This window comes from Podarcis cretensis (genome assembly GCF_951804945.1).
Source record: "Podarcis cretensis genome assembly, chromosome: 13".
NCBI lineage: Eukaryota > Metazoa > Chordata > Lepidosauria > Squamata > Lacertidae > Podarcis > Podarcis cretensis.
In genome coordinates this window covers 27,341,305-27,365,442 of record NC_137182.1, presented here as the reverse complement: position 1 = coordinate 27,365,442, position 24,138 = coordinate 27,341,305, and the positions used below count along the sequence as shown (strand labels likewise).

Below are 24,138 nucleotides of genomic sequence, written 5' to 3'. Positions count from 1 at the left end.
CTCAAATTCCAAGACCAGTATGCTGCCAGTGGTGGCAAGGAAGACTGCTGGAAAACACCCAAACAGGGCACATTGCATACATTTCCACAAGTTTCTCTTCCCTTGTAAAGGTGGTGAAGAAGGGACTGGCTAGGGCTAAACGTCTACTAGAAGCGTACATGCAAGTCCTGGGCTAATATTGTGTCATCCACAGGCTGAATTCAGCAAAGAACCGGTGGAACCACAGATTGCAGAGTCAGAGAAAAACCCTCTGCAGACTATATCCTCGCGCCCTCCCAAAGTGGCTGTCGGTTGGCCATATGCTGGATAGATATGCAAGCCACATCAAATCGCAGTAGAGCAGATACGCAAGAGAAGTCGCACATTATTAGCCAGAGTGAAAACGGCTCGCACCTGAATCCAAAGATGGGTCCTGGCTCAACTGGAAGAAAACAAAGAGCACAGAGATGAGCACCACATTAGCCAAGTTATAGAGACGAATGGAGTGTGCAGAAAACACCTTGCCCAGTTTGGGGTGGGACTCCGTGAAAAATGGAATCAAAAGATTTTTAAATCGGCCTCCTTGCTGAGCAAGGCACCCTTAACCCACAGGGCTGCGTCTTATGTGTGGGGAGCTTCTACCAAGTTCAGGGGCCAGCAGCATTAATTTTGTCTGCAGACCAGCACTGCCTGTTTACACACAGTCTGTTGTACCCAACCATTTCTGTAAATTTTGGTTGTGGTTCACCTTATGGTACTTTGTATTTTAAATTATTGCAAGCTGCTTTGAGACCTTTTTTTTATTTTGTAAAGAGCAATTAATTAATGAAATGTATTTGCCAATTATGTAATAAATACCACCACTACTAATATTTCAGCCAAGGCTGCTGCTACACCAGAACCAAACATTTCTGTTTGTTCCACACAGGAAATATTCCTTTGGCCGGTCCTCTCATGCAGCAGAGGCTTGGATTGCTGAACAATGCTTTGGGTGGTGCCTGGTGCTACTTGTCCTTGCAAGACGTATTAGAGAGCAGCGAAAAAGCAGCCATTTGGCCCTGCCAACTCACCGGTTGCTTGCAATGCCTCCTGGGTGGGATAGGGATCACCCTCTGGAAATAGACAGATGGGAGGCAGGGGAAGGTAAGAACACAAGTTAAAGAGGAAAGGGGGATAGCTTTCAGTATTAGATACAAAATCCCACAAAGCAAGAAAACCCCCATCCCACGTATGTGATGTTTAAAAAACAGCTGAAGAGACAGATCCCTAACTTCCCACAAGTCACTCTCTAAATACCATGTGGCTGCTCCATTTCTCCTAACATTGAGGTGGGTTTTTTTTTTGGGGGGGGGGGAGGGATGAGGATCACTTACATTAAGGTAAATAACTCCTGGTGGTCCAGGAGGGCCTGGGGGCCCAGGCATGCCAGGATTTCCTGCGGGGCCTGGAGGACCCTAGAAGAAGCAGAGAAGGGGACAGAGACCCTGGGTGTTATCTGCATTCTGAAACCGAACTTTGCAAACACCATTGCATTTCACACCTTGACGTCTGAATGGGCTGGCGAATAGCTTGCCTGCTTGCACAACTGTTTCTCGTGCAAGACTCAGGTGGACTCCAGTGCTCTAAGGAAGTCAGCCTGGGATCTTTGGTTCCATACAATGCTCATTTAGTCTGGGGTGGTGAGTGGGTGGGTGGAAACTGGGACCAAGAGGTCAAATACAGAGCCCTCTGGGGCTCTCTACCTGCATCCCATCACAAAGCCCTTCTCGAGTGCTTTTGCCTGGCTGGACTGTGCCTTGAACTGTGATTACGCCTCCTGCTAGCAGGACCAGCCTACCCATGAGGCAAGATGAAGCAGTCGCCTCAGGGCAGCAAGCTCTGGGCAGCTGGGAGGGCAGCAGATCCGGCCTCTGATGAGCACACCGATCATGATCATGATCTTCTCTCCCCCCACCGAACACTCGCAGCCGCATGCCCATGCGTGCATGCGACAGCGGGCGCATGCCAGGCAGGTGCGTGGTGGGTGCACAGCAGCATGCAAGCATGCAGCAGAGGGGACAGGGGCAGCATTTTGTGTTTTGCCTCTAGCGTCCTGGGCTGGCCCTGCCTGCTAGCCTGGATGGAGGGATGGTTTGTATGCGTTTGTGCTGAAACTTGTGACTTTTGCATGGTTGGAATGTATCCTTCTATTCAAAGGTAGGAGTCGCATCCATTGCTCCACCTACTTTTGCCTCTGGCCACACCCACCACATGGACCCCATAAGGATGCCACGAGGGAAGCCAGCCCTCAGACTGAAAAAGGTTCCCTACTCCTAATTTAGGCAAAAGTGCTTCTTTTTATCTGTTCTGTTCTGTTTTTTTTTAAAGGAAAAGGCCAAGATTGGGAAGACAGCACATTCTGAAGGCAAGATACATTTTTTTTAAAAAAAAACAACAACAACCAAAACCAAACCAAGGTTTGTTGGAGAAGATGAAATGGCTGGCTTACACGGCTGGCAATCGAGCCATATATCTCAAGGTCTCCTTTGCCATTCTGGAGGAGGAGGAGAAGAAAAAGACGCCAACTCAATATCTTGATATTGCTCACGGGCACATCTTGCCCACCCATGTCATTTTTACTTAATACATAATCCACACACACCCCTACCTCTTTCCCTATTGACTGCAGAAATTCAGGATGTTTACACCCATGGCAGGGCACACTATGGAATACAACCACAGTCAGCAAAGGCTGGGAGAGTCTCCTGACACTGCACTTTTGGCTCTTTTTATAAACTACTTTGAGGCTTTGTTACAGTAAACCGGCATATAAATCTTGTGACATGAAATAGGAAATAAATAAATAAATAGGCCAGTAGCGGTGGCAACGTGTTTTTTTTTACTAAGCCATGACTATTAATATTGGCATCGCTTTGGAACATGCATGATGTATCAATATGATGGAACTCTTGGGGATGAGGAGAAGCAGTGGGACACGTTCAAGAATTGTTGGTTGATTTTTTGGGGTGTTTTTTTTCTACAACCTGTGTGCACCCTAAGAGGAGATCCTGGGGAAACGCCTCCTCCAATACGGCCCATGACATGGGTAGGCAAACTAAGGCCCAGGGGCCGGATGCGGCCCAATCACCTTCTAAATCCGGCCTGGACAGTCCAGGAATCAGCATGTTTTTACATGAGTGGAATGTGTCCTTTTATTTAAAATGCACCTCTGGGTTATTTGTGGGGCATAGGAATTTGTTCACCCCCTCCCCCCCGCAATATAGTCCGACCCCCACAAGGTCTGAGGGACAGTGGACCGGCCCCCTGCTGAAAAGGTTTGCTGACCCCTGGCCCATGACAATCCAGACTAGCACTGAAAGCCCATTAAAATACCTTTCGCCCTACACTGGCTTCCGCCTTTATTTTTTGTTCCTCCACGGACAAAGGCTTGTAGCAGATACTCAGCACAAGTTTCCCCTTAGCTGATCCTTGGAGGAAACACTGCCCCGTGCACTCAGCGTTAAGACCACCGATCCTAAATGGCAGGGTGGGGGCAAACATATTTCAGTGTACCTCTTGGTAGGTAAAAGGTGTCCAGGAGTCCGAGTCAGCTTTTGCTGTTACAGGGCAGTTGCAGCAATCCTGGATAAGAAAACACAATGAAGGGCCTTAGAATGAGTTGAAGAAGAAGAAGAAGAAGAAGAGAAGGAGGAGGAAGAAGAATGCATCACAGTGCTTGAAGATGTGGGTCCTCTTTGCACTACTACGTACCCGTTCTCCAGGTTCTCCTTTTTCACCCTGCAAGGGGGAAGAAAAGAAACCAAACGGGAGGTCAAATTGCAAATCACCATGACACACTTATAAGTACTGTACAGCCAGGGACACAGCGACAAGCCTATTCATAAGCTTATGATATAACCAGGATCAGGAGCTCTCAAGTTAGAGAACGACACTCCTGGGGATGGTCCTTCCCCCACCCCAACCCAATTTTGGGAAGAAGACAGGGTGGTTCACCGACTCAAGGGAGACTTCAATGAACATGTGGGCAGTACTGCCTGAAGCTGATGGTTCGTGAGGACTCTAAATCACCCCGTATTTAGAGTCTCTAGGTTCAAAACAGCAGCTTCCCCTGCCCAGCGAACAAACTTGCGCTGCTGATTCTGTTCGGGGTGTGATGAGGCTAACCGGGTTATTAACTGCTGCCTTGTCCCCTAGGTTTCGTTGCAGCTCTTTGCTTCTGGAAAGATTGCAGGGGAATACATGGCTGGAGTAGTAAACGGGCTTTTGCCACAACCCAGCAAAGCAGATCTAAAGTTGCAGGCAGTTTCCCTGCACCTTAAAGTATGAACTCAGGAAGTCCGTGGCCTTGTAGTCAAACACACACACAAACTCATACCCAAAAGTTCTTAGAATTGGCTATTTTGCACTGCACTTCGCAAGGAGAGAACTCTCCTTCCTAGGAGGTTTTTAAGCAGATGTTGGATGGCCACTTTGCATGTCTGCTTTAGCTGAGATTCCTGCATTTCAGGGGGTTGGACTAGATGACCCTCAGGGTCCCTTCCTGCTCAACAATTCCAGGATTAATCCACGATTAACTGATTAGACAGGCCCCCTGTGGGCATGAAACTAAGGGCTTAGCTATACTTCCTTTTGCACTGCACTTTCCAGACACAGACCTGTGCTTTAGATCTCCACGTAGGAGCAGGGTTTTTTTTTTTGTCACGGCACTTTCCCATTTTACAGCTGAATTGGAGCAAACCTTGCTGCATTTTAAAGCACTAATGCAAACATACGCAAGAGGCAAGGCAGAAGCAGAGGAAGGTGGAGGGAAAGGGAGAGAGAGAGTTGGACAGAAATCCAAAGTTTGTAAGTACTAATTTTTTATTTTTAAAAGAGAAATGTACACTTGGAGTCCCTCGCCTCTGACTCACACCCGCTCTGCTTTTGATATAAGGCAAAGCAGAGACTAGAGAGCAGGGAGAAGATAAGATGGCAGGAATATAAATGCTGAAGAGACACACAAAAGGATGTTTTTTTCCGGGAGGAAGAGACACATATCACAAGAGGATATGAGCAAAAATAAACACAGCTACAAACAAGGATGAATAGAGTTCGCGATCATGGGTTCTCTGGATTTCCCACTTTTCCCATCCTTTCAGCTCATGATGAAAACTTTGAGGTGGGCTCAGTGAGCAAGGGCTCCTACCGCATCCTTCTGAAGAAGGGGCATCACCCAAAGAGAAAGGAAGGAGAGGCAGCCCCCCACCCATCTCTCCACTCTTCCCCCTTGTAACTGGGGGCAGGGGGTGGTGAAAGTGAGGAAGAAAAATAATTTCCAGGGTATCCAAAGTCAGCTCTAGTCCACAACCTAACTACACGCCATTGTCTTTGCAGTGGTTGCCCACACACAGAGATTTTGGGTGCCCTTCCTGCACCACCTTGTTTCTCCTGCTGGTATGACAGGGATGGGGGGAAAGGGTGGCGCTGTGGTCTAAACCACTGAGCCTCTTAGGCTTGTTGATCGGAAGGTCGGCGGTTCGAATCCCCGCGACGGGGTGAGCTCCTGTTGCTCTGTCCCAGCTCCTGCCAACCTAGCAGTTCGAAAGCATGCCAGTGCAACTAGGGCTGGGGAACCTGCAGCCCTGCAGAGGCCAGGTTACAACCCCCATCACCCCTCACCATTGACATTGCTGGCTGGGACTGAAGGGAGGTGGAGCCCAAGAACATCTGGAAGGCCACTGCTTCCCCCCATCTCTGCCATGTTGCTTGATAGGCTTCATACTCACCTTAGGACCTGGAGGCCCAGGAACTCTTGCACGAGTGTTGCACTACAAAGAGAGAGGAGAAGGGCATTGAGGCAACCCATAAGGAACACCCCCCCCCCCAACAACTGCCCATGCACAAGTGACAGATCCTTCGGACCTGTGTTCTTGTCAGACTTTGGTGTTTATGTGCCAATTAAGAACAATTTTTGCACATGCCTGTTTATATTTATAAAACATATGTATAGATTTCAAAGTCCATTCATCTTCCCTTAAGAAAAAACCCCCCGGGTTTTCTCCTCTCTTTTTTGCAACAACTGGGGGAGTGGAAGGTGGAAATGGAAGGGGCAAGGAAGAATAAAAAGCAGTCCCGCATGGAGGGGCAAGGGCCCAAGGATCAATAGGAAGCAACGGAAGCCTCATAACTATCACAATTCCAGGTTCCATTTAGCTTCTAAAATGTAACCAGGATCACCCTATGCTTTGGCAGGCTCGTGTCTGTGGTCATAATGTCTTGAAAGTTTCTATGAAAGTAAGTTATACACAAGCTTGCCTTTGGGGCCATCTCACCCCACTTCTGTGGGATAAGCAGCCTCATATAACCAACATGCTTAAGTCTAATTAATGCACGAAGGCTTTAAGACCATAGAGCAAGCTGTCTTGAAGTTGAATCCTGACAAGACAGAAGTACTGTTTTTGGGGGACAGGGGGTGGGCTGGTGTGGAGGACTCCCTGGTCCTGAATAGGGTAACTGTGCCCCTGAAGGACCAGGTGCGCAGCCTGGGAGTCATTTTGGACTCACAGCTGTCCATGGAGGCGCAGGTCAATTCTGTATCCAGGGCAGCTGTCTACCAACTTCACCTGGTATGCAGGCTGAGACCCTACCTGCCCGCGGACTGTCTTGCCAGAGTGGTGCATGCTCTAGTTATCTCCCGCTTGGACTACTGCAATGCGCTCTACGTGGGGCTACCTTTGAAGGTGACTCGGAAACTACAACTAATCCAGAATGCGGCAGCTAGACTGGTGACTGGGGGCGGCCGCCGAGACCACATAACACCGGTCTTGAAAGACCTACATTGGCTCCCAGTACGTTTCCGAGCACAATTCAAAGTGCTGGTGTTGACCTTTAAAGCCCTAAATGGCCTTGGCCCAGTATACCTGAAGGAGCGTCTCCACCCCCATCGTTCTGCCCGGACGCTGAGGTCCAGTGCTGAGGGCCTTCTGGCAGTTCCCTCATTGCGAGAAGCAAAGCTACAGGGAACCAGGCAGAGGGCCTTCTCTGTAGTGGCGCCCGCCCTGTGGAACGCCCTCCCATCAGATGTCAAAGCGATAAACAACTACCTGACATTCAGAAGACATCTGAAGGCAGCCCTGTTCAGGGAAGTTTTTAATATGTGACATTTTAGTGTATTTTTCATCTTTGTTGGAAGCCGCCCAGAGTGGCTGGGGAAACCCGGCCAGATGGGCGGGGTACAAATAATAAATTATTATTATTATTATTGCCAGGCTTCGCTAGGTCACTCCCCCTTACGTTGGGTGGAACCCTACCTGTAAGGAGCTCTAAGTTGGATGCTTCAAGCTAAGGCTGTGTCGCTTAAGCAAGCTATCTTTCTGTTTCTATACAAATAATTTAGAAGCACTCACCACTTTGGAACCTATGTTTTACTGCCTGTGTTTTCTTGCCGATGTATGGAAAAACACATGAATATGACTGTTGAAGAGATTGTAAGTAAACCACTTATATGCGGTCTCTTTCTGTGCTAAGGGAAGAGGGAACAGAAGCGGTTTAAGGGTAGCATGACCGGTATGGTCACACTGGGCCCCACATTGCAGGGGTCGCTAAAACAATGCTTTAGAATGGAGTGCAAGAGGCAGGATGAGTGCAGAATTTTAGTGTTGCACGTGGTGCTACTGAAATTTGAGAGCTCAAAGTCTGCCACTGGGGGGAATTTTGGAAGCAACTTAGAAGGGATTGTTTTAAAGATTTAATAACCTATATTTCCACTTTTTACTTTGCTGCATATTTTGCAATTTTAAATCTCTGCTGGGGTTCCTCTAACCAAAGAGTACTTGCCCCAAACCTGGATCCAGGCAAAGAATACTGCTTTTTATTTCTTTATTTGATGTTCTGGGGGAGGCCCTCGGTGGATCATGGAGACAGTTAATTGGGAGAGGGGAGAGGAGAAGGAGGGCAGATCGCCCAGAGTGTCTATGCTATAATTTACAGCCAGCTCCTGCTGGGCTAGAGCCTGCAAGCTGAATGCACAGTTCTGTTAATAATAATAATTTTTATTATTAAAAGCACTCCCATCCACCTGGACATTCAAACCCTCCACCTGCCACCTGGATGGAAGGCAGGCAAACCTGAGGACTTCGGGTCAGACCTGGAGGTCAGGTAACCCTCATGCCCTTATATGGCTTTCATGATTACATGGAAGTTGGTTTGTGGGAGGAAAACACGTCAAAATGCAATGTTCCTCAAGACACTACAGGACAGGTGTGGATTGTGGTTAGTGTTGTGTGCATATGTCTTCACAAACCAGCGGTGGGAAAGCACTGGATGCAGAGTAAGCAGGAATGTGTACACGGCCTTAGTGTGCCATAAGTAAGCAATCCCAGATGGGTATCAGAGCGCATGCTAGCTCAGAGCAAAGCGTACTTCCACTGACCTGATTTTCGCCAGGAGGACCCATGGGCCCAGGTACACCCTGAGGCCCCATTTCACCTTTCACACCTGGGTTGCCAGGAGGGCCCTGTAGGCCAACCTCACCTTTCTCACCCTGCAAGAATAAACCACGAACATTATCACAAGTCCTAAAACAGAAACCCAAGGTTTGTAAGTACAGTGGTACCTCGGTTTCCAAACATCTCAGAAGCCGCATGTTTTGGTTTTCGAATGCCGAAAACCCAGAAGTAATTGCTTCCATTTTCGAACACACCTTGGAAGCTGAACGGCTTCTGCGGTGTGTTTTTCAGTTTTCTCAATGGAAATTGCAGATGGCCCTTTGCACCTCGGTTGTTGAATGTTTTGGAAGTCGAACGGTCTTCCTGAATAGATGACGTTCGACAACTGAGGTACCACTGCACCAACATCATCATCATCATCATCCTTATTATTATGAGAAATGTGGGCTTGGTGTTCCTTGCCTCTGACTCACACCCACCCACCCCTCTGCTTCAAGGCAAGCAGAGACCCACTCAAATTGCTTTGGAAATTCAGGCATTTATCTACCCGCTAGCAAAATACCTGTCATTGTTACAGGGCGTAGGTAGGAGGAGGGCTGCAAGTTCACGTCCCTGTTCCTGCCCGTCATATTTAGCTTTCCTCTCCCTTCCATCCTGCCTTCCTGCTATTAGGCCGCCCACCTCTGACAGTTCACCCATGACCCCAGTTTCGGCACTGCTTACCTTTGGCCCGTCCTTCCCTGGAAGCCCTTCTCGTCCTGGAGGCCCTTTCTGCCCAGGGGTGCCTGGTGGTCCTGGTGGCCCCATGTGGCCTGGAAGTCCTGGATGCCCTTCAGGGCCCATGGCTCCGGGAATTCCCTCTGCCCCCACTGGCCCCGGCATGCCTGCAGGCCCTGTGGATCCTGGAGGGCCAGGCTGGCCTGGTGTGCCAGGGAGGCCTGGAGTACCTTGCTGACCTTCATGCCCTGGAAGGCCAGGCGGCCCTTGGGGTCCTTCCTGACCAGGGTATCCTGGAGGTCCAGGAAGACCTGGGTAGCCCATTGGACCAGGGGGCCCTTCCATGATGCTGATCCCCTAGGAAAAATGACAAAAGAGGTATGAGGTGTATTGTTGATCTTTTAAGAGGCAGAAAAAATATCGTTTGGCATCTTTCAAGCTAAAGGGACCCCTGACCATTAGGTCCAGTCGCGGACAACTCTGGGGTTGCAGCGTTCATCTTGCTTTATTGGCCAAGGGTGCCGGCGTACAGCTTCCAGGTCACGTGGCCAGCATGACTAAGCTGCTTCTGGTGAACCAGAGCAGCGCACGGAAACACCGTTTACTTTCCCGCTGGAGCGGTACCTATTTATCTATTTGCACTTTGATGTGTTTTCGAACTGCTAGGTTGGCAGGAGCAGGGACCGAGCAACGGGAGCTCACCCTGTCGCAGGGATTCGAACCGCTGACCTTTGGGAAGTTGGTAATGCATTTGTCAAGATTTCTGACTTCACAGGAAACCAAAGCTAAGATCTAGTTCTTCCTGAGAGAATATACCTGGGTCTGAGTTGGATCACTTCAGATGGGAGGTGGGAGCAACGCAATAATATTTCCCTCCACAAAAAAACCCCAAATGCAGAAACTAGCATGTAAGGGAGAAGACTGGCGCAGTGTGCAGGGAATTTCTTTGTATTCAACCATGCGAGCTCCCACCCACAATCCATAGTCCTGATAAAAGCTTATCGCTTCAGTAAGAACTAGGTTTAAAAGATAAACAAGACATGACAGGGCTGCAATTTCATGTCTACCTTGTGCTGATATAATGCATGTGTGAGTGTTGTAGGGCCAAAGCAGAAGAGAAGCTGTTCCCAAAAAATAGCAGCTGCATGAATGGCTTTTAAAAAATAAATAAACGGCAGGCATTGGGAACCTGGAAGGGAGGACTTTAATACTTTCCCCCTGCTGCAGTCCCAATCTGGATTGGACATCTCTCCTATGTCTGGAAGAAAAGCTTCAGTTAACACAAATGGAAACTTTTCTTCCCATGCAAATAACCGGTGTTGCCTCTGCCAATCCAGATTGGGACTGTAGCATGGGCCAAAAGGTTAGAAAACTCCCTGAAAGCCTGAAAACATTTGCTCTTAAAGTTGATGATACTTCAAAGCGCTGGAAAAAGATTTTAATGCACATAGCCTGGAAACCCCCCTGGCCTCTGTGCTCCCAAAGTGTTGCTATTTTCAGCTGTGGATCAATCACATTTTGGCACATTCTGGTTGCTCAATTAAAGTTGATTTGCTGCTGTTGCACAACAAACACAACCCCCCCCATCAGTCATTTTGTGTGATAACCAAAGTGATGGGAAAACACACAGGAAGGTGTGTGTTGACAGCTGCTTGATGTGACGTCATAACCCCTCCCCAAATAAATCAGAATGAGTGCTGAGAGCTGTCTAACCTCTCCACAAACTTTGTGGAAGCCAATCGGGATGAATGCTCAACAAAACTCACCAGCAAGTGACCTCAGTTCTCTCCCCCTGGCCCAGTCTCACCTTTTCATTTCCACCATTGGCACCCCCACATTCTGGCGCTCCTGGAAGGGACTGGCCTGGGGGTCCTGGGGGTCCTGCAGGTCCAGGTTGGCCTGGGTTGCCTGCTAGCCCTCTTTCCCCAGGAAGTCCTTGTTCTCCTGGAGGACCCTGGTCACCTTTGTCTCCCTGCCATAGGAAAGAACATGGGATGAGAGGCGAGCGCTGTGGATTCAGGCAACAGTCCATATCTACAGCAAAGGCCTGTGCTCAATCTCCTGCTGTGCAAAGCGCTTCCCTTCTCTCTTAGAAACCTCTGGAGTCTTGGACTTGCTTAGACAGGCAGACTGGAGCCAATGCCAGCAGGCAACTCATGGTCTGCTTTTGGCATGCTTATTTTGAATGGCTTCTGGGAGAAGCTTATGCACACATATTTTGGGGAAACTTAAATGTATGGCTGGAGATGGGGCCATGGCTGTTGCTTTAGGGACAAGTAATCATAATAATAATAATAATAATAATAATAATAATAATAATAATAATTTATTTATACCCTGCTCATCTGACTGGGTTTCCCCAGCCACTTTGGGCAGCTTCCAACAGAATATTAAAATACAAAAAGCTATTAAACATTAAAAGCTTCCCTGAACAGGGCTGCCTTCAGATGTCTTCTAAAAGCCTGGTAGTTTCCCCCCCTCTTTGACATCTGGAGGGAGGGCATTCCACAAGGCGGGTGCCACAACAGACAAGGCCCTCTGCCTAGTTCCCTGTAAATTGGCTTCTCACAGCGAGGGAACTGCCAGAAGGCCCTTGGTGCTGGATCTCAGTGTCTGGGCTGAATGATGGGGGTGGAGACGCTCCTTCAGGTATACTGGACCGAGGTCGTTTAGGGCTTTAAAGTCATCTTAACTGGATTCCACAGGACTCTTGGAGGTATTTAAGCAGAGGTTGGATGGCCATCTGTCATGGATGCTTTAGCTGAGATTTCTGCATTGCAGGGGGTTGGAGTAGAGGGCCCTTCCAATTCTACGATTCTATGATTCTTCCATACAGAGTGAAATATTTCTCAGCTCACTGTAGGCAAAGAGCATAAGGCGAGACCTGCTGGACCAGGTCAATGGCCCATCTAGTCCAGCATCTTGTTCTCACAGTGGCCAGGCAGAGCCTAGAAGGAGCCCACAAGCAGGACCTAAGTGCAATAGCATCCTTCCCACTTGAGACTTATTTGTCTAGCAGCTAGAGTCCCCATAGTAACACAGCATTAGGGCCAACCAGGTACTGCCCTCCAGATGTTTTGGACTACAACTCCCATCAGTCCCAGCACCAGGATGCCCCTTAGTGAAGGCTGGACTAACAGCTCCAAAACAATAGATCAGTACAGCTCAACAGCATGAACCCTTCTCAGCAAGGAGATACAGAGATGGGGGACAGTTGCAGCTTTTGGATGCCTGGTTATTGTGCCACCCTCAAAAGGCACAGATTCTTTGGGTGGGTGGGTGGGGGGAGATAGCAACCATAGTAGTATAGATGTGGCCTTCTTTATGGCTGGGGAAGCCCAATAGGTTTTCATTTGCCTTATGCATGTTCTTTAAGACAGTGTTTGAAACTGCCTTTTGTAGACTAGACACCCCCTCAGCTGCAGACTGGCCTGGACTTGCCATTACCATAGCAACCCAACACAGGGGGAGAAAGCTTAGATGCGCACCTTTGCACCACGAGGACCTGGTGTTGCCGGACAGACACACTGGGAAAGATTATGCATCTAAGAAAAACAGAAAAAGTAGTTAGCGATAGATCACCTCTCACCAATGGAACACAGAGAGGAAGGTCATAACCCATAGAGCAGGCATAGGCAAACTCCGGCCCTCCAGATGTTTGGGACTACAATTCCCATCATCCCTAGCTAACAGGACCAGTGGTCAGGGATGATGGGAATTGTAGTCCCAAACATCAACTTTCCCCTTTTTTACCCCAATAATGGAGGCAGCGGCTATCTTGGGAGGGGAAATGGATGAGGTTTCCTCTTTCGTAATCACCTGTCAAAAAGCCAAAAAAATAAATAAATTACACATTTAAAACTTTTTTCACCAGGTCAGGAATCTAGGGTTGCCATACGTCCAGGAATTCCTGGACATGTCCTCTTCTGCGGGTCCTACATGCCCATCTGGGGAGAATTTTACATTTTAAAGCAAATGTCCTGGATTTTTTTTGTTTAAATGTGCTTGGGTGGCTCTGCTTCAGGTTCTGGCAACCCAGGCTCTGGTTTAGGCTTGGCAGTGGTGGAGATGCTATCAGGTGATTGCCCTAAAAAAGCTTAACCATTTTTTGTGTCCAGATTTTTACTTGAAATATGGCAACCCTAATATAGACATACCTCAAGGCCCTCCAGGGCCATATCAGAGACTTTAAAGCAGACCCCCCCTCTCTCTGTGTGTGTGACAACTCACCCCAACTTTCTAAATCTACCCTATTATTTCATCCCATCAGAGTTCCTTCCTTCTGGGTCATTTCCACCTGATTATTCCAGACTTTAAAAAAACTTCCTTCTTTCCCTCTTTCCATGTAACTGTAGAACTGGAAGGACAATATTTTATCTGACAATATTTTATCTTACTGGGTGACCTTGGGCCAAGTTACATTGTCAGCCTGACCTACTTCACAGGATTGTTGTGAGGATGAAAAAAATGAGTAGGAGAACCACATATGCCATCTTGAACTTTACGGAAGAGAAGTGGGATATAAATGTCACAATATTGATTTAAAAGAAATAGTGCTGCCATTCCAGGCCTCTCTGTCAGGCTGCCATAATTCTGTCTAGGCTCCTTCTTCCACAGTGACATTGACTTCTTGATCGTGAACTGCCTACATACCTCTTTTGCCACAGAGTCCCCCCTGATCACGGTCTGTTGAACAGAAGGAGTCAAGAGTTGCGGTTCCTCCTGAGATACAAGATGACAACAGTTAGGAAATCGAATAACCTCCCTGCCATTTTACATTGCTAAGGTGCATTGTTACTTTCCATGTAACTGCAGATCTGGAAGGGACAGTATATGACAAAAATAAGACTCCATCTGCAGTATACGTTTAAAGCAGTGTTATAGCACTTTGAACAGACATGGCTTCCCCTCAAAGAATTCTGGGAACTGTAGTTTGCTAGGGTATTGAGAGTTGTTGGGAGACTTGTTCCCTTCATGGAGCTAGAAATCCCATAGTTCCCTAGGAAGAGGGGCTGATTGTTAAACCACTTTGGGATTGGTAGCTCTCTGAGGGGAATAGGGATCTCCTACAGTCCCTGGAATTCTTTGGGGAGGCCATGACTCCTTCGGAAGTTTGCCCAGAAGGGAATGCAGCCCTCAGGCTGAAAGCTGCCACCCCTGCCATCTTGAGTGTATTGCTTTGCAAAGTGAAGGTTAGGTAGAGTTTGTGTTAAAATGTGAACCAAATCTACCAGTAAACCTTACCTGCAAAACATACACATATACTTTCCAGGAAGTTGGTATAACAAACATGACGGTTCTGCTTATCCTGGTTACTGTCCCTTGAGTTGTTTCCCCCTTTCCCCCTTCTTCCATAGTGGCATTGGCTTCTTGATAGCGAACTCCCTACATACCTCTTTTGCCACAGAGTCTCCCCTGCCCACGGTTTGGTGAACATCAGGAGTCGAGACATGTGGGTCCTCCTGAGACACAAGACAATGACAAAAATCAGATAACCTCCCTGCCTGTTTACATTGTTAAGGTGCACATTTGTAATGAAAATGTAGTAAGACCTATCAAGATAACCATTCATATCACTCTGGGATTTGATGAGGGAAGTGTCAGTCAGAGGTCATGGAGCTTGGTCAGAGAGTCAAGGCCTGGCATTTCACTCTCTAGAAATTAACCACTCGTAGAATCCTGAAAAATACGCCATATTGTTTTTGAGCAAAGCTGTGTCTGTCAATGTCTCAATGTCAATGACTGTGTCATGTGGGTGGGCGGGCCTTCCAAATAACCAGTACAATGTCTTTCAGTGTATCTTCCTAAATCCCCAGGGAGGTCCTGAAATATTTCAAAAAGTCCTGGGCAATATACCTACAGAGGAGTGGCTGAGATTAACTGTATTGGTGATGATGCCTCACAAAAATATGGCATGGATTACCAAACCCCATGGACTACCAAAACCCTGTATTGACTCACTTCAGCCTTCTGAGGATGCTCCTTTGTAACAGTTGCCGGAGGCCACCAAGATTTTTCAGTCACAGGCTGTGCCTGAAAGGTGTGCAAAGGAGCCGTTAGTAGACATTCTGGGAGATTTAAAGAAAAGTGTTTTCTAACTGGGCAAAATGAACAAACTGAGAATTCTCTAAACAGTGCATCTCTGGTGATGGTTGCTATTCAAGACCAGCCACTTTGATTCTATCCATACTGCAGGTTAAAACTGGCTTCACTCTGTCTCCACAAGGAACCTTGAGAATTGTAGGTCTCTGAAGGAAAGCAAGGATTCTCTAACAGAGAATTTTCAGTGCCTCATCAAAAAATAAATAAATAAATAAATAAATAAAAAAATTTGGGAATTAAAATGGTGGTTCCACATGGCACTTTAGTGCTATATATTCACCATAGCAACCCCCACACCAGAAGGCAATAAACTAATGTATGTTTACTCAGAAATAAGTTCCATTGAATAAAGGACTTGCTTCTTCTGGTTACTATCCCTTTAACTCCCCCCACCCCCTATTCCTTTATTTCAGCGTGGCACTGTTTTTTCCAGAACAGAATCCCAAATGTACCTCTTTTGTCTCAGAATCTTCCCAGATTGTGGTTTGGTGAACTGAAGACATTGAGGGTTTTGCATCTTCCTGAGATAACAAGATGGTGAAAGTTAGGAAATCATATTTTATAAGACACCAACTACGATGCCAATTCTTCTCCTCCCTGCCACTGAGCAGGCCTCCCACCCTCCAAAGCAAAGTGATGCTATCTTCTAACGGTGTAGGAAGACCCATGAGCTACACAACGCACACATCTCTCTGCTTTTCAAAATGGTAGCTGATTCTTTAATTTGTTGCTTTCTTCACTCCCTTTGCTTAGTCATTTGCAGAGGTTTTTCCATGGAATGCCATTTGTTTCGATTGAACTTTAAAGAACAGGTTTCCATGGAGAAATATCTGGAGCAAAAGAGAGAGAGAAAAAAAGAAGGCATTTGAACACTGAGTTTTTCTAAAGCATGGACCATGCCTGGGAAGAGCAGAGATGTGGATAAGACCTAAAACTAGGTAGGTAGCAGCTGCCGCGTGAGCCAGCCTTCAGGGGCAGATGAAGATATTTAGATTACAACAACCCACTTGCTACAGAAAATAACCGAAGCGTACCAGCTCAGTTGACACCTCCTTCCCCGGTGCTGTTACTAGGCTGTGTAAAAATTCATCATCTTCATCCTCAGTGCTGCCTTCAAGGATGTTTTGAAAGGGAAAATCCATGCCAGGAAACATTTCCTCCTTGTCAGCTGCAGAGGTAGCCTGGGAGGGGGGGAAATGGAATTTGTGGGCACACCACAGCCTGACATAATGTTTGTGGGATAACCAGTCTCATTTAACCAACATGCTTCAGTCTAATTCAATGTTTCCCAAACATGGATTTCCAGTTGTTTTTGGACTACAGCCCCCATCATCTCTAGCTAGCAGGATCAGTGGTCAGGGATGATGGGAATTGTAGTCCAAAAACAGGAGGAGACCCAAGTTTGGGAAACCCTGGTCTAATTAATGCATGAAGGGGTTAAGACCATATATATGAATTTTGAATCCCTATAGTCCTCTTCAGGTTTCCCCCCTCAAGCAATTATCATGTGAGGGTGAATAAGGGCCATGTTCCCTAGCACCCCCAATTGTTTTGTTTTTTTAATTTTATTTTTTATTAGCAAACAAAAGTGTAAGCATAACAGAAAAGGAAGAACCAGAAAATTAAACAATAAAGCCTCACGGTCTGGAAGGACAAAAGTACAAAGACACGGCACAGCTACAACTGGATAACAAAGCATGCACTCATACAAAGATTCGCTGTACAGATAATAAAGATTTATAAAAATGAAAGCATTCTTCACTTGCAAGATAAATTACGGCTGAGAATAAAAGTTTGTTGTTGAACTCTAACCACTCCTGCAGTGGAAGATCTGGAGAGCCTATGGGGCAGAAAAAAGGCTCCCCATGGCAGAGGTTCAGTCCTCTCGGCATGTGAGGGGCTGTGGAAGCAGCAATGACAATGAGAGGCAGTGAGGGGCGGCAGTGAGAGTGCTCCCCCCACTTTCCTATTCATACAGCATTAATAACATGGGATTGGGAGAGGAGAGAGACACCAGAACTAGGCTTAAGTAAAGGTAAAGGGACCCCTGACCATTAGGTCCAGTCGTGACTGATCCTGGGTTGCGGCGCTCATCTCTCTTTATTGGCCGAGGGAGCCGGTGTACAGCTTCTGGGTCATGTGGCCAGCATGACTAAGCCGCTTCTGGCGAACCACAGCAGCGCACGGAAACGCCGTTTACCTTCCTGCTACCTTACCTATTTATCTACTTGCACTTGACGTGCTTTCAAACTGCTAGGTTGGCAGGAGCAGAGACCGAGCAACGGGAGCTCACCCAGTCACGGGGATTTGAACCACCGACCTTCTGATCGGCAAGTCCTAAGCTCTGTTGTTTAACCCACAGCGCCACCCACATCCCTAGAACTGGGCTTATGCCTAACTAATATTAACCGCAAAGCAAGCAAAAAATTCCAAATCATAATCAATTTATCTGTATGACACCTTTTCACATACACACAAAATTATGCTGAAAGTGACAATCAGGGCAAGGCATCACCAAACCAACAGATTGCAAGATTAATTTAATAATAGCAGCAATAATAGAACAGTAATTCTATAGCAAATGTAGCAGCATACAAAAATCCCAGTTCTAAAAATGTAGCACATCACAGATGACACTAAAGGCTCAGTATCTTGTCAAACAAGCCTCACCAACTTAGGGAATGACCAATGATGCTCTTGCAGATGATCTTAGTGACTGGAATCAGGAACATCTGGTTTGATTATTCTGTGTTTTTTAAATTTTTTGCCTTGTTCCTGGTGCTCTTTTGTATCACTTTCATAAAAATTCCAATTTATTTTTTTACAAAAGAAACCACACACACAAACCCCAAACCTCTACTGGGATATAACACAAGGGTTAAGTCAATCCCTGAGGTACCCTGGGCTTAAGTTGTTCAGGGCTTTGTAAATTAACACAAGAAGCTCGAACCTCTCTCAGTAGCAAGTGGGCAGCCAGGGCAGCTGTTTTAACAACGGTGTCACATGTTCTCAGGTGGAAGCTCCCGGTCTGGCCATTGTATTCTACACCAACTGTTGGGGGGCACCAGAAACTACTCATTTGACAGGATTTTTAAAAAGTCAATGCTCAGAACCACCACCATCCAAAATGGGCAAAGCACCACCCTTCCCTCAAACAAATAATCTAGAGCTAAAAAACCCCAGCAGGAAACATCTGTCGTCGTCCCTGCCCAAACAGGCAACGCCATCCCAACCAAGCAGCCCAAATAAAGTCAAAAACCTACACTTAAAAAAGTAATGTTTAGAAATTAGGAAGAGGAAGGGCACTTTCCAATGGAAGACACCATCAAACAGAGGAGCATCTCCTGACAGCCTTTCGAAACAGAGGACTCTCCTCTGTAAAAGCAGGACACACAACGCTTGCTTGGGCTGGTCCCTTTCTAGCCATTTCCCTTTGGCCAATTAAGCCCTGTACATGTACTGAATCCAAGGATTTGTTGTGTCTGACAGGACCTTGGTTGCTGATAAAGTGGAGAGAAAAGGACCAAGAGAGAAAAGCAAGTGATTGTGTGTCTGGAGCTGGCCTTGGGACTTTGGTCTGCATCTCCTACATTAGGAGCATGCTCAGATGAGCAGCCAACTGGCCTGAATTGCCATAAGCCTTTCATGCTGAGATGCTGGGGGGGGGGGGGGAGGCTGAAAGGCTGTGGGGCAGCAAGTGCACCTAACCTGCAGGGTGTGGGAGTACAAAGGAGGACGGTGTACTTTACAGGGTGTGTGCATGGAAACACAGCCGCACGTATGTTCCTGTGCTGCCACTCAAAACCCCTAGAACTCAAGAATTGCCTTGTTGGATTAGACCAAAGGTCCGTCTCGTCTTGCATTCTCTTTGCAGGCAGATGCCTCTCTCGAAGCACTTTGGCTATGAGTACAACATGGTGGTTAAAGGATAACTGATCAGTCTGTTTATGTGCTACATTACAGGTGCACAATGGGACGCGGGTGGCGCTGTGGGTTAAACCACAGAGACTAGGACTTACTGATCAGAAGGTCGGCGGTTTGAATCCCTGTGACGGGGTGAGCTCCCATTGCTCAGTCCCTGCTCCTGCCAACCTAGCAGTTCGAAAGCACGTCAAAGTGCAAGTAGATAAATAGGTACCGCTCCGGCAGGAAGGTAAACGGTGTTTCCATGCGCTGTTCTGGTTTGCCAGAAGCGGCTCTGTCATGCTGGCCACATGACCCGGAAGCTGTATGCCGGCTCCCTTGGCCAATAAAATGAGATGAGTGCCGCAACCCCAGAGTCGGCCACGACTGGACCTAATGGTCAGGGGTCCCTTTCCCTTTCCCTTACAGGTGTGCATGTAAACATTCCCCATTTCCTCAGACTACCGGGTGGCAGGGCGGAGAGACCATAGCTCAGAGGTAAAACACATGCTTTATATGAGAAGATCTCAGGTTCAATCACAGAATCATAGGACTTTAGAGTTGGAAGGGACCTGAGCATCATCTAGTCCAACGGCAGTAGGAATATGCAGCTGTCCCGTACAGGGATAAAATCTGCCACCTTGGTGTTATCAGCGCTACTCTCTAACCAACTGAGCTATCCAGTGCTGATTCAATTGCTGGTGATCTCCAGGTAAAGATGGTGAAAGACTTATTTCTGAAGCCCTGGACGGTTACTGCCAGTGTAGATCAAAGATGGGGAACCCTGGCCTTCCAGATGTTGATGAATGACAATGCCCACCAGCCTCAGCAAACAGGAATGGTGGAAGTTGTTGTCAGAAACATCACACCAGATATAGACCAAGGATGGGGACCCTGTGGTCCTCCAGATGTTGTTAAACTACAGGTCCTCTCCCTGGGGGAGATAATACTCAGTCAGATGAATCAATGTCTTGCACAGTAAAGAGCAGAATCTCCATGTTACACTGCAGTGGGTTATCACTTTCCAATTCCTTATTTCCATGCCAGTTCCGTCAGTGAACTTAATAGAGGAACTGTTTGATTGCTGTGTGTCCTTCATGCTTTCTTCATTGCTCACGGCTAAGGGCTCCCCCCCCCCACTTTTATAACTGAATGGAATGAGGAGGTGGTTGCTCCAACAGATTAATTATTACATACAGGATTGCAATCTTGTATATACGCCCCTTCTCAGGTAGTAATGAGACGACATGTGCTGAAAGCTGCAGCTTCACTCAAAGGCATGCAGCTTTCAGGTCACCAATCACTGAATAGTGTTCATGAATATACTTCTAAAATCTTTTCTGCTCAGGGAGTGAAGGACTTGCAAAAGATGAATCTTCTCTCTCTCTTTCCAACCCCCCACCCCCCATATATTCTCCCATTCTTGCAGGTGAAGTGTGAACATGAAGCATATCCATAATTATGGAACATTTAATATTGCACTAGACCAGTGGTGTCCAAACTTTTTGCAAAGAAGGCCAGATCTGATGAAGTGAAGGGCCGTGGGGGCCGACCAAAGGGCCAACCAATGTCGATTACCTTTTTTTTAGGATTTTACCTCCAAAATTGGTGAGCTTTTTTTTTTTTTAGGATTGGAGAGTTGTTGAGGGTTTTTTAGGATTTTACCCCAACAAGTAAACTGCCACACGGGCCAGATTAGACCCCTGAAATGGACTTTGGACACTAGACAAATTCTTACACAAGTGTTTGAAAATGAAAAGGATAGGGTTGTTGATCATGATTCTGGGTTGTTCTTTTAGCAAAAGCTTATTTGCGCCCTTCTGGAGGCCAGGACATATGCAGGGTGACCTTTCTGGGTACAATTTTGTTCTTATTTCCACTACACACTCACCCACTCACTTGTGGGAATTCACACATCCAGATTCAAAAACAAACTTATTTCACACGCAAAGTCAGACACATCACCTCTGGCTAGTGCTATTGGCCTGAAAGTCCTGAGTTCAAATTGCGCTACAGACATGAACACACACACACACCATACATTTAAAGCGCACCCACCCCAAGTCCTGGGAAGTGTTGTTTACCCCTCACAAGCTACAATTCCCTTCGCCCAGGGCTCCCCCCCCCTATAAAAATGTTTACTCTCATTTTGACTCAAGAAAATCACCATTTTATAGTTCAAATCGGGGAAAATAAATACGGTAAATGGACAAAAGTACAAAGATTCACAAAATGTTTAGGGGTATGCGTCCCCCTGCATCCCCCCAGAAAAAAAGCATTGCCTGCGCCCTTAACAAACTACAGTCCCCAGGGTTCCATATGTGTGCGCACAGAGGGCATACAACTTGATAACCATAGTCCTCTTCCGACAACCTACTGTATTTTTTGCTCTATAAGACTCACTTTTTCCCTCCTAAAAAGTAAGGGGAAATGTGTGTGAGTCTTATGGAGTGAATGCAGGCTGCGCAGCTATCCCAGAAGCCAGAACAGCAAGAGGGATTGCTGCTTTCACTGCGCAGCGATCCCTCTTGCTGTTCTGGCTTCTGAGATTCAGAATATTTTTCTTCTTGTTTTCCTCCTCCAAAAATTATGTGCGTCTTGTGGTCTGGTGCGTCTTATAGAGCGAAAAATACGGTATATTACGGGGGGGATGATACTGGTGTCTAACTAAACAAAAGATTACGGAAATCACGCAAAACGCTATGAGTGATTTGAACACGCTACATAAACGCAAAGCGTTATTTTGTAAAGCAATTTAAGGTGTTTCAGTGGGTTTTTTTACCATCAACAGGTGTATAAATTTTACAATATAAAATAAATAATAAATTGCTCCTATTACTTGCCAGGGTTCAAAATCCCCACTCGGCTATGAAGCTCACTGGGTTACCTTGGGCTAGTCACTGCCTCTCAGCCTAACCTACCTCACTGGGTTGTTGTGGGGATTAAATGAGTAAGGCGGGGGGGGGGGAGAGAGAATATTTTGTGGCACCTTGAGCTCCTTGGAATACAAAAGGTGGAATAGAAATGCAATAAACAGAAGTAAAACAAAACAAATATGCACCCAGTTACCAACACACGCCTTTGAAGCGCGCTCTCCCTTCATAATGATTATACATATCCGTCACAGGCATGTTATCACACTGTCAAACCCTTGCTTTATTAGGAAACTGTGAGGAAGCCAGAAATCTAGGAGGTGAAAGCTTTATTCTGCATAGAAATATAGTGATGGCTATAGAAGTATAGTCAATTCTCTGCTTGCCACACTGCTCTTAAAGGCATAGGAGCCTTCTCAGATGAAAAAAAACCCAACCCTGTTCACTTGCATGAAGCAAAGGGTTACACCAGATCAGGGGTGGGGAGCCTGTGACCCTCCAGAAGCAGCCTTTCTCAACCTGTGAGGCCCCAGATGTTTTTGAACTACAACTCCCATCACCCCTAGCTAGCAAGGCCAGAGCTCAGGGATGACGGGAGTTGTAGTCCAACAACATCTGGGGACCCACAGGTTGAGAACCACTGCATAACTCTTGTCATTCTTAGCCACTGACTGAGGCTGATCTGAACTAGCGCCAGACAACATCTGGAGGGCCAGAGGTTTCTCATGCTGTAGTGAGTGCAGGGACAGGGGACAAGGAACCTGTGGCTTGCCTGGATGTTGTTGGACTCCAATTCCCAGGATCCCCATCCAGTATCTCCAGGGGTGTTGGGAGTTGTAGTGCAGCAACACCTGGAGCACCACATATTCCCCATGCCTGATGTACCAGTTTGATGGCCTACAAAGCTCCCTCCTTCTAGAGTTCTGCTAAATTTGCTAAATGATTCGCCACGAACATGAGTGCTAGGCATGCCCTGGCCTTACCCAGCCATCCCACAGCAACTGCTTACCAGGTCTGATGTTGTTGCTTCAGAGGAGACCGCCACCTCCTCTGTAAATGTCCCTGGTGTGTCCCAAAGGGTGGGGGTGCTCAGGACCATTTTCTCAGTGGGGTCTTCCACATCTGCTTCCGTGGCTGGTAAGGCAAAACAAAACCATGTTAGGGGCTACCACCACATCAGAGCATTCTAAATGTAAAAGGAAACCGCTCCGTTTCTGACGCTCATTTTCCAGAGCAGCGGAATCACGGAATCATAAGAGCTGGGAGGGATCCAGTGGCGTAGCGTGGGTTGTCAGCACCCGGGGCAAGGCAAGTAATTTGCGCCCCCTAACCCTAACCCCCCTGGGACGCAGGTGGCGCTGTGGGTTAAAGCCTCAGCGCCTAGGACTTGCCGATTGAAAGGTCGGCGGTTCGAATCCCTGCGGCGGGGTGCGCTCCCGCTGCTCGGTCCCAGCGCCTGCCAACCTAGCAGTTCGAAAGCACCTCTGGGTGCAAGTAGATAAATAGGGACCGCTCACCAGCGGGAAGGTAAACGGCGTTTCCGTGTGCGGCTCTGGCTCTGGCTCTGGCCAGAGCAGCGATGTCACGCTGGCCACGTGACCCGGAAGTGTCTCCGGACAGCGCTGGCCCCTGGCCTCTTAAGTGAGATGGGCGCACAACCCCAGAGTCTGTCAAGACTGGCCCGTACGGGCAGGGGTACCTTTACCTTTACCTTTAACCCTAACCCCCAGATGTTGCGCCCGGTGCGGCCGGCCCCCCCTGCACCCCCACGCTATGCCACTGGAGGGATCACAAAGATCATCTAAGTCCAATCCCCTGCAATGCACCCAACATGGGACTCGAACCCATAGCTCTGAGATTAAGAGTATCATGCTCTACCATCTGAGCTATCAGGAAAGAAAAGCCAAAGTTAGGAAAATGCCATGTTTGTTTTGTTTCTTATTGCTGCATCCAATTGTGAACCACCCTGAGACCTACAGGTATATGGCGGCGTACAAATTTTGTAAGTAAAAGTAAGTACATCCAATTCTTCCTCCTTCCCCCCCCCCCAATAATATTTATTATTTTTCATACATAAACATAACAAAAAGAAAAAAATTAACAATACTAAAAAAAGAAGGAGAAATAGAAAAAAGAAA

General features: G+C 47.2%; 1 protein-coding gene across 4 annotated transcripts in view; it reads right to left on the bottom strand.

Annotated features, from left to right (window-relative positions):
* The window catches only part of LOC307200263 (uncharacterized protein), a 50,970-nt gene that overhangs the window by 8,433 nt on the left and 18,399 nt on the right, over window positions 1-24,138 (bottom strand). For 3 of the 4 annotated variants that reach the window (XM_079948695.1, XM_079948696.1, XM_079948693.1), the window contains exons 2-19: window positions 23,010-23,134; window positions 16,259-16,405; window positions 15,677-15,745; window positions 15,084-15,155; window positions 14,516-14,584; window positions 13,776-13,844; window positions 12,876-12,941; window positions 12,611-12,667; window positions 10,930-11,094; window positions 9,129-9,479; window positions 8,390-8,500; window positions 5,745-5,786; window positions 3,730-3,756; window positions 3,532-3,600; window positions 2,468-2,512; window positions 1,353-1,433; window positions 1,050-1,091; window positions 394-421 (exon numbers count right to left, since the gene is read on the bottom strand). In XM_079948695.1, coding sequence (XP_079804821.1) covers window positions 394-421; window positions 1,050-1,091; window positions 1,353-1,433; window positions 2,468-2,512; window positions 3,532-3,600; window positions 3,730-3,756; window positions 5,745-5,786; window positions 8,390-8,500; window positions 9,129-9,479; window positions 10,930-11,094; window positions 12,611-12,667; window positions 12,876-12,941; window positions 13,776-13,844; window positions 14,516-14,584; window positions 15,084-15,155; window positions 15,677-15,745; window positions 16,259-16,405; window positions 23,010-23,099 — 1,600 coding nt within the window. In that variant the 5' untranslated portion in view covers window positions 23,100-23,134. The remainder of the gene's footprint in view (window positions 1-393; window positions 422-1,049; window positions 1,092-1,352; window positions 1,434-2,467; window positions 2,513-3,531; window positions 3,601-3,729; window positions 3,757-5,744; window positions 5,787-8,389; window positions 8,501-9,128; window positions 9,480-10,929; window positions 11,095-12,610; window positions 12,668-12,875; window positions 12,942-13,775; window positions 13,845-14,515; window positions 14,585-15,083; window positions 15,156-15,676; window positions 15,746-16,258; window positions 16,406-23,009; window positions 23,135-24,138) is intronic. The other variant, XM_079948694.1, reaches the window with a different exon arrangement.